At 39.7% G+C, this 11,059-nt stretch overlaps 1 protein-coding gene across 1 annotated transcript; it reads left to right on the top strand.

Annotated features, from left to right (window-relative positions):
- The first annotated feature begins 275 nt into the window (after window positions 1-275).
- LOC135082270 (pupal cuticle protein-like) lies at window positions 276-8,647 on the top strand. Its single transcript, XM_063977047.1, has 4 exons — window positions 276-440; window positions 5,809-6,046; window positions 6,869-7,098; window positions 8,342-8,647. The coding sequence occupies exons 1-4, from the start codon at window positions 429-431 to the stop codon at window positions 8,501-8,503; spliced, it is 642 nt and encodes a 213-aa protein (XP_063833117.1). The 5' UTR covers window positions 276-428; the 3' UTR covers window positions 8,504-8,647.
- Window positions 8,648-11,059: the final 2,412 nt, after the last annotated feature.

The raw sequence follows: 11,059 nt of genomic DNA, 5'->3' as shown, positions 1-11,059 counted from the left end.
GGCCACATATTTGTAAGCCATATCGAAAAAAAATAACAAAACGTCAAAGTCATCAACGCATTTTTTCTTAAAAACAAACGAACGCAAACGTCCTTTCAAACTTTTTAAATATATTCCAAATCACGTGACATCCGCCCATCCGATCATCCCTATTCGCGTTCCGCCGGAAGCCTGTACATCTCCCAATTAAAAATTACAGCACTGCACTTGCTGACCAGTTAATTGTTTCCAATTACTGCTCCAAGCGGGGTGCGACATATAAAAGGGGGCAGTCTATGACCAATCGGCATTCCGACTTCGAAGGTAGTAGTGTACACACGTCGTCACTTAGGCGAAAATTTCTAGGCGAGTACTGGATCTAACCAACCAGCAGCGCCTACGTTAGTTCGTTTGAGATCTCCATAAACATAGAAAATAAAACAGTAATCATGCAGTCTATGGTAAGTGTGACTTTACTATTTTTCACCATAATTTTGGTTCTGTTTAGAATTTAGATTTTATTTACGGCTATTTTTAATTTGGTTAATAATTTCACACAACTAAAAATACTGAAATATTTGGATTATTAAAATTAAATAATTTCGCTAAAATATTAACAATAAATTCACTTGCATCATAGTTATTTATGACACATCGAAATGTGTGCAATTGCAAATCCAAAAAATCATGCTCATTTTGCTCATGAATATTATGTACTTACTCTAAAATTTTAATCAGATGCTAAGTACTGTGTCAAGGCCTTTTCTAACAATGTAAATGATGATTAATACATGCATCCGGTTGGATATCGCCTACGATCCTCCCTCTCTCTGTAATCTACAAAACATAAATCATAGACAAAACAATAAAAACTTTTTAGAGGAGATGTAGCTTTCGCGCCAAAATCGCTGTCACAGCCGCAGTGCACTGGGCGGGCGCGAAGTGCGCATCTCTACATTCCAGTCACATCAGTGGGCGGGAAAGTTTAATCGTCTCTAGTGGCCAGTTTTGCAATTCCAAATTCAAACTACAGAATCGTTTTAATTTATACAGCTAAAAGAACTCGTTAATTTAAATAAACGCGTTATGAAATGCCGATAAATTACTTTAATTAATAAATTAAAAAGTGTGAGTTTAACAAAAAAAATATTTGTATAATAGTAATTAAGACTTAGGTTTAATAATCGTAATATAACTTGGTTTTTATTAATAGTTAATTGTATATATTATTCGCTTCTTTGAATCTAGTTTGATTTTGCAGCGTGTATATACAAAATTACAGTCCCGGAATTGATAATTCTGAGTAAAAAAACTCAATCAGTTTTTTGCTCGATAAAAATGAATTAAAAGCAGCAGGTGTAAAAGTGGTGCTGAGCAATCGTAGCGTAAAAAATTTGGCGCGGGCCAATTAGGCCCCTGTTCAGGCGTGACGCGGCCGATTTCCATTTTTCGATGATGCAGAATTTTCTGTGACCTTCGCACAACCATAACACTTCCTCACGCCCACCGCTTCCTTTCTTGGGCAACGGCTAAATTGCAATACTGGTTGTGCACCAGTTGGCCAAATGATAATTCCGATCTCTTGCAAAATGGCTTTTGCAACGGAACGCTAAGCCAGCCCGATATGAGGTCCACGCCTACAAATTATGGAGCAGTCGCTTTGTCTGACGTCCCTATTTTCCTTGATTGAAAATTGACAACATTGACGCTAATAGCGTGCGCTCGGTGTAATTTGCCTCCCATTCTGTCATTAGCTGGTCGCAAAATTGATTAGCTGTGCCGGTAAACGATTACCCTTAATACCCTGAGAACATAGACCACTTCCGTAGTAAAAAGTATAACTAACTTTACATATCCATAGAAGTATTTCTAGATAGCAACATCATCACCCAAAAACAGTAATAAGAAAATGTAAGCACCATTTCTAGTCTGCATTGCTACCGGCACTCGGCGCACGCAATTTTGTACGGCAATAAACAAAATTATAGTTGTAACATAAACAACAAATTTAGAACAAACCTTTCTACAATATACAGGCCTATGGCGATTTATTATTGCACAACTGTCGATTGTTTATAAAATGGCCTAGCTATTTACACTTTGATCGATTGTCGGAGAATTGGGTTGCGCTCACGCGGGCAAGTGCGCGTTTACAGAATTGGATTTAGCTGGTGTTCTACGTTCGAATAAATGGACTTGTCTTGTTTGTATTTTATAGTAGCCAGTTACACATTTGAATTGGTAAAGTTTACATTGCAAACCACTTTTGTTCCTTGTTTAATGCTTCATTGAAGAAATTGTAAGGAGAATTTGAGTTAAATCACATGATCTCTACAGAAGCTAAAAATAGCACGATCATTTTAAGGCATTGTCATTTCGTTCAAATCATAGATGTTTTTGTATCGTGATAAATCCATGAAAAATTACTTAATGTTAAATTAAAAATATACCAGTCATGCCAATTGTTAGTGACATGAATAAAAAACTGTAACTGCGCTTATAATTTCCATTCAACTTTAAGAGCTAGCACAGCAAGTTATTGACTTAAATCTAAACCACGACCTTTAGGGTACAATAAAATATCCTATGTTTTGTCAATTTCGAGTAGCATAATTCCTTGATAATGTCTGCAAAAGTTCATTAACTGTGACAGAAAGTTATATTCATTGTTAAACATTATTTGATATGTAACAGTTATACGCTATTAGTACTTTATGCAAGAACTTACATAAATATTTATATAGATTAAAACAAGTTCAGTTATCTACGTAGAATAAATTAGACACGCGTAATACCTTGCTTTAATTATAAAAATATTATAACAAGAATTAAGCAATGATTAATTTAATGTACAATTAATTTAACTGGTGCTTATCAGGCGCAATTAAATAGATAACATTATTTATTAAATTTTCCGCATTGCCGTGTCAAAATAAATCTTTTGGGTGAATATGTAGAGCGGTTTATATATATTTTAATGTTTTAGTCACACCCTTTAACTCATACTTAGTAAAGTTGCGACAAAATTCCTTGAAGCGTTAAAATCCGCAATATCTTAATGATACAACAACAACTACACTTAGGTTAATCAGTGTAGAGCATCATAGATCCATATCACGTTTCCCCAATGTTTTGCTTAGAAAATAGAATTAGTTTCGCGTTGTAAGTCAAATCCTGTGGTTTCGTATTGGGTGTCAATAATTTGGGGGCCGTGTCGAATCGCAGATAGGTGCGCGTGGGCCTGTTTTGTAATACAATTGACAATGCAATGATGTTTCGCGCATAGCTTCTGAGAGAGTCACCGTTTATGATTCGATCTGAGAAAGATGCAAGCTAATTGAGGTCAATGTTTCAGATTAATTATGCAGTTCTTTAACATAGGTACAATTAACAGATGCTACTCAAAGACTGCCTCTTCACTACATATTATAAAACAAAGTCGCATTCCTGTCTGTCTTTGTAGGTATGCTTTAATCTTCAAAACTACGCAACGGATTTTATGCGTTTTTAATAAATAGGGTGATTCATAAAGAAGGTTTAAATGTATAAAACATGTATATTATAGAAGACAAAAGCCGAGAAATTCCATTGCAACCATGCGAAGCCGGGGTGGGCCGCTAGTTATTTATAGAAGAAATCATAATAACTTTGCCACACTCAAATGGAAACTTGATACGTCTTCCAACAATAGCCGAGACTTCCCGAGACGACACAGGATATGAACAATGATCGGAAACGAGAAGGACGTTTCCTAATAGCCTTCGTTATCGAAACTAAATACGACAGGAAAATACACGAAAAGCTTTCTAATTAGCGATTCAAAACATTCTTTCATTTCCCTTTTTTCTTGGATATACGATCAATGGCAAAGAATTGGAGAAAAACCTATCTTGGAATGTTTATTTTTTGTCCCAATTAACTTTTGCGTGTTACTAATAAATTCTTATGTCTCAGCAGTCGTTAAGATAAACGGTGTTTTGTATTCGAATTTATGGTCGGTCTAGCCGATTTCCTAGTGTTCTATGTTTATCTGTCATCTGCATGGCCGGTGCGTGCAGCTATGCCACGCCCAGGCGCTTGCACTAACTCGCGGTGCTAATTTTAACTCCTTGCAGGGCTACTTCGAAACCATTAGTGACAAGATAAACGCGACCACTTTCGTTTTTTAATTGTTTTCTCTATAGTCTCAACTTTTTGGTGTTCTGAATTTGAATGAGCTTTGAATCTGGCCACTTATATTTATAGATTCTGAAAAAATATTGAAAAGTTCTATTTTTAAATTTTCGTATTCACATTGTTATTCAAAGAGATTGAATTTTAAAAATATAATTTCACAGTTCAAAAAGTTCGCGTAACTAGATCTTGTTTGTCACGTTTCACTTAAATTATTTTTTGTGTTTCGACTGCGCCCGCTTTATAATGGTCGCATAAAACATAGTGTAACAACACGGAAACCTAAAAATTTTCTATTATACTATTACAGCCATATTGCATCAGCTCACTTACTTAACTTACTTACCATTTTCGTTTTGAGGGCTAACGTCATGCCGTGAGCAATGCATTGTTTTGTTTTGATATAAAACTATAAATTAAAATTTGAATAACACTCCTAAAAGATGACGAAGTCGCGAATTCGCACGCATTGTATAGTTGACGAAAGAAGCAAGTTAAAGAGTGCAGTGACTTATACAAATTAATATGATGACACGGATACCGTGGGATTAAGATCAACGTACTAGAAGATTATGTAGTGTAATTGTGGGTGACGCGAAATAACTGCCTTTTGTCATTGAATAGCGCGGTCATGTCTCTTCAACTAGCGTTTGGCAATCCCGCTCGAAGGACCATAATGGTTCTCATATTAGGATAGAATTTAAAAAGGCTAATGTAGTATGATTGTCGCTATTTAAAATTAATTGTGTACCTACCTCAACATTGTAGAGGAATGCTGCAGTTATTCGAGCGTGTAATAGAATAATAGGCTACGTGATCTACACTACTTCCACAAGTAAGAAAGTGCAATTACTGAACGGAAATCGTCACTGAAAATAGATCGATAGATAGTCTTGCACACGGTAGTAAATTAGAAATGTTTTCTTAGAATCATTTTATGTAATTCAAAAGTATCTTTTTCGTTCTAGCATACCTAGTTCTGTATTACAAAACGAAATTGATCTTAACAGTTTTAGTTTCTAAACTTTGCGTGTTTCATTTACTTTTTATGTTATTGATATTTGTATGGTGTACGTTGCGGTTATGAAAAGCGTGACACCATGTAACCGCGGTTGCGCTCTGATAGCTCGCTCGCGGCCAATGTCAGCAAAAGTTGTCGTTTTCGTCGACATTGCCTCAGTTACATCATAATTAGCTACAGCTGACATTGATGGCTTAAGTAATGGAGCTAAGTGAAAACTTTACGGATATGACAACAAGTTTCCTAAAGGGTTTTAGTTGATCTACTTTCAATATGCTCTATTTCATAGTACACTTATATGGTCCAAGATGCTTTGGAAAAAGATGGCTTTGACTTTAGATCCGTAACATTGACGTAGGTAACACAGACAACATATTTCTAGTAATCAAACACTAGTACTGTCATCGAGTTAATCCACAGACCTACCCTACCAGACAGGGCCTACCCACTAAAAACCTGACGTTGCCCTCGATAGCCATAATGAGTCGGGAACGCGGGACATCACTATCGGCGTTTTGCCTCAAGTATTCGTCCGCGTTCCCTGCTCGGCATTCGGCTCGCATAGTGCGCAGCCCGAAACCTTAATCCACAGACCAAAAATACCTACTCTAACCTATTTTTTTCTTCTCCCACAGATTATCTTCGCGGCTACCCTCTGCCTAGCCAAGGCCTCCTTCTACGCGCACGCGCCCGCGCCCATCCAGCTCAGTCCCGACGGCAAATACGTCCTAGACACCCCTGAGGTGGCCCACGCGAAGGCTGCGCACTTAGCGGCGCACGCGCAGGCCGCCACCGCGCCCCACGGCGCATGGGCCCCCGCCGGCCCTGCTTACGGCGCTGGCTATGACGGACACTACGGCGCCCCTGCTGCTGGTAAGATTTTAAGATAATCTTAGAAGAAATTGGTAGATATAAAAAAATAGCCATAGGCGTTTGATTCGCTAGTGTAGATTTGCTGATTTTATGGTGTTACATACACAGTATGTCGTGAGCACCAACTGGATTTGCTAGAGTAGCTTAATCTAGCAGTACAGGCTCTCACCACAAGATTTCATGGAAAGTTGGCCGTGACCATAAGCAATAGCTACAACAAAAATAGATGCTACTTCCAGCCCACCCTATCTATCTGCTGGAAGACTCAATGTACCTACTTCAAACTTCTTCTATTGACAACTGGAAGTTTCCTGGTTTTTGTCAGCTGACATAGCATTGCTCAAGCAGTCTCCTTTCTTAGTCAACTCAACCATAACCACAAGCATACGAGTACATTGCAAGGTGATGGCCTATAAGTTCAAATACTGGTGCAGTCTCCTCGCTGGACCTGATACAGTCATATATGAGCAATTCAAGATATGAATCTAAGTCCACCTCATTTCACTCCAGGATATCTTCATGTATCTTATGTCTACCTTTTCTAGTAGTTTTTTTATGCATACCAAGGCAGGTATTTGACAGCACCTGGTGTTAAGTGAGATGCAGTCTAGGACGGTACATATCTGAAAATTATAAGTAACTTGAAAAAATCGAACTGCCTAAGGCGGGAAATGAACCTACGACCTTCCGCTTGCCGGGCGACTGCTCCTATCTGCCCTGTAAGTGCCTATATTGACTCTCGCCTTGACTTTTCAAGGGCCTTTTTAGGGCCTTTGCCCTAAAGAAGTTCTGGTGTTTTAAGCATACCTCTTCTTCCTCCAGGTCTCATCAAATACGGCCCGGCTCCTCTCGCTCACGACGGCCGCGTGGTCGACACGCCCGAGGTCGCGCACCTGAAGGCCGCCCACATCGCCGCCCACGCCTCCGCCCACGCCGCCGCACCGCACGGCCACGGCGCCCTAGGGCCCCTCGCCTACGCCGCGCCCCTCGCCCACGGTGCCGGTTACGCTGCCGGTTACGGCGCCGGTTACGGCAAATGGTCTGGCCCTCAGGTAAATATCAAGGAATACTTTGTTTAAACCACTCGGGCTAGGATGCGCGCCGTGATAAAATCTTACTTCGCCGCCGCGCCGCACGGCCACGGCGCCCTGGCGCCCCTCGCCTACGCGGCGCCCCTCGCCAACGGTGCTGGTTACGGCGCCGGTTACGGCAAATGGTCTGGCCCCCAGGTAAATATCAAGGAAGATTTTCTTTAAACCACTCGGGCTAGGATGCGCGCCGTGATAAAATCTTACCACGCCGCCGCCCACGGCGCCCTAGCGCCCCTCGCCTACGCGGCGCCCCTCGCCAACGGTGCTGGTTACGCTGCTGGTTACGGCGCCGGTTACGGCAAATGGTCTGGCCCCCAGGTAAATATCAAGGAATACTTTCTTTAAACCACCAGTCGGGCTAGGATGCGCGCCGTGATAAAATCTTACCACGCCGCCGCCCACGGCGCCCTAGCGCCCCTCGCCTACGCCGCGCCCCTCGCCAACGGTGCCGGTTACGCTGCTGGTTACGGCGCCGGTTACGGCAAATGGTCTGGCCCCCAGGTAAATGTCAAGGAATAGTTTCGTTAAACCACCTAGGCTAGGCTAGGATGCGCGACGTGATAAAATCTTATCACGCCGCCGCCCACGGCGCCCTAGCGCCCCTCGCCGGTGCCGGTTACGCCGCCGGTTACGGCAAATGGTCTGGCCCCCAGGTAAATGTCTTAATATCTTCTGCAATCCACCAGAAAAATTACTAAGAATATCGTAGGTCTTCTGAATACCGATGATGGTGGCTGAAATCTGTAAAATTATAAATTCATCATAAAATTGTGTAGGGACAAATGCAGCCTCTGAAAATGTATTCTTGTTTGGTTGACTCTACAAAGTTGCTTACTCTTAGATTGTGTCCACATTTTAGGAGAATCAACCACATGAGAGACTAGTGCAAACTAAGAAAGTTGCATTTTATCGATTGCATCCATTTGTCAAGTTTTACAATTACGTCATATTGACCTTAGACTTGGCATTGGCAAGAAACTATTTCTGCTGTGTTAACAATCTTACAGTAAAGGATGAGTCTTTACTGAAAGATTGTTAACATCATACAGCAATTAATACATATGTACCTTTATCCATGTGAAAGAGTCCTAGTTCTCGCCCAAGTAGGTATCAACAGACTATAGTCTCAGTTCTTGCCCAAGGAACAGACTGCAAATCTCAATCCTCTCCCCAGTTCTCTCTTTAATAAGTCCTCTTTTTCCAGGCCCACATCCAGCTGACCCACGACGGCCAATACGTAGTAGACACCCCTGAAGTCCAGCACGCGCGCGCCGCTCACCTCCACCAATACGCCGCCGCCGCGCACGCCGCTGCTGCCGCGCCTGAGGAGCCCTGGGGCGCCCACGGAGCCCACGGCTGGCACTGAACCCTACCTCGACCGCACGCCCGACTGCCTTTTATACAAAATGTACATAAAACCCAAAAAAATACTGTAAAGAATGACTGTGTTTATGCAACTGCAACTCTGTAGAGCGAACTTGAAAATATAAAATAAAAATCTAATAATTTATCTTTTTGATTTCAATCAATGTACCCTCAACACAATATCTAATACACCCAACGACCCAATGAACAAAAAAGTACCTACTTTGAGAACATTTTTGAAAACATACTATACTTACTTCCTTGATTGTTTTTCTGAAAATAATTGTCACAGATAGACACGTTATTAACCAGATTGTACTCTACTCATTAAAAACAATCATATCGCACATTAGATTACAATAATGGCCATAGTTCTTTCTTGTCTGTTAGCAATAGAAAGAAAATCAAACGAATTTTGACGTCAATTCATACCATCTAGAATAGAAAATTGTACCTACATAAAAACTCTCCAACACGCCTGAAAATCAAAACCTATAAGAGAGTATCGTACTCGTATCGTAGAGCTTATTTGTATTTCCGAAATATCTATTGTAGTATATAAAATTAGTGCCAATAAAGCTAGATCTTAGTAGTCATAAAATTTGAAATGCCCTCTGATGCTCGAAATTATACATCTTTTCGAATACCCAACTTGATTGAAAATCACATTTTGCATGCAGCATGACCTTGAGATAAAAAACGTCAATTAACTGCACTTTCATTTCGTTAGTTAAGCATAAATAATTGCTCACGAAAGTAGTTTAAAAAAATTGCAGTCATTTGCAGCACACAAACGATATGCAACACGAAAATGTAGAGCACGTTCGTTCGTTCGTTCGTTTCAGGCAAATGACGTCTACTGCTGGTCAAAGGCCTCCCCCAAGGTTTTCCACAATGAACATTACAATTTTATATTTTGTGTCAACTTAAATTCTACAATCTCTCTAATCTCAATTTTTTTTGTGAATATTGTGAAAAGCTCCTACATTATAAATATGCGAATATCAGTCCTCGCAAACCCGTCTGGGCAGCGCGGAGTGTATAGGCCATATCCTTTATATTATCATCATCATTTCAGCCACAGGACGTCCACAGCTGAACATAGGCCTCCCCCTATGACTTCCACATCGCACGGTTGGTAGCGGCCTGCATCCAAGGCCTTCCTGCTACCTTTGTAAGGTAGTCGGTCTCTATATTATGCATCTAATCAATTAGAGAGGGTTGAGCTCCTGCAGTGGAGACTAACGAAATGATGATGATGATGATGTGAAATTCTTCACAGGTGAGAATTTATGATAAATTCTATGCTTGTGAACTTTGTAAGATTTTATTTTGGATGGCGTTGAAGCAAAAGTTTTAAGCGCCTGAAATCTCTGGTTCGAATTATGACCTTCTGAATCTTTTAGAAAACTATGTAAAGATAGCTCTAAGCTGTCTCTGTCATACCTTCAAGCTTTGAAATCGTGGATAAATGATACAATTTTATGTTTGATCTTATATTTCGCATTGCAAACACTTTTTCTTTATGTAATGCTAAAATCTTTTAAGTTGAACTTGTATTTACGATGTTTTCTTCAGGCGCAGGTTTCCTGCATTATGTATGTAGGTACTCGTATGTAAGGTATATAATAAATGAAGAGACTGATTTGATTTAATTATTTAGAAATAAAGCGAGTTCTTGTTTCAGTCGATTATAATTTCCATGAACCTGGATTGTAGTCATAGTGCGAACAACCATAAATTAACAAAGCCCTTATTTTTATCGATATGTTCAATAACGCATTATCTTTGATTTAAAAACTAAACCAGTACATATTTGTCGTCGGAATTTTATCGAACAAGCCGCAGCTATTCGCGGTAAAACAATATCTCTTTATAAGGACAGCTCTATCAAAGAAATAAGACAGGCTTACAAATTAATTATCGTTTTTGTTCGAAATTCCAACCTAGATATTAATATTGATACTTACAAGTTTTAATTGCTGTTTTATTCTATAAGGAGGTACAAATACACATCATATTACTTGTTTTTTGTTGCAAAGTAACACCTATTACAAACAAAATAAGATGTCACAGCTAGTACCTTGCCATGATGTGCTTCCGTACAAGCGATCATAAAAACCCTTTTATAGATATCATAAGTAATAACTGCTAACAAATCTATTTATGAACTAACACTTTTACTTCTTGTTAGATTTGAAAAACGATAACTTATGTAAGTTGCATTCATGTGCAAGTAACTTTTTTTACACTGCTCTCCTTGTTGCGGGAATGTCAAATTGGAACTTCCAATTTGGAAGGAAATGCTATTACAAGTTTTTAGTTATTTCTTTGTAAAGTTAAGTGGCATTCTACAAAAGTTGTAAGTTTTGTTTGAATAAAGGATTTTAAAAATTGTATTACGTAGGTACTTATTGTTTGTGGCCGCACACGGCCCCGGCCTCCTCCTTGACACTGGCCACTATCAAAAACCTCATTCTTTTTTTATGACCAATTTCGCTTCTCTTTTGTTTTTTCTCACGCTTGACCCACGAAATTCTACGTTACATGAATTTTC

The sequence above is a fragment of the Ostrinia nubilalis genome, chromosome 21 (genome assembly GCF_963855985.1).
Source record: "Ostrinia nubilalis chromosome 21, ilOstNubi1.1, whole genome shotgun sequence".
Lineage (NCBI taxonomy): Eukaryota > Metazoa > Arthropoda > Insecta > Lepidoptera > Crambidae > Ostrinia > Ostrinia nubilalis.
This window is presented reverse-complemented; position numbering and strand designations above follow the sequence as displayed.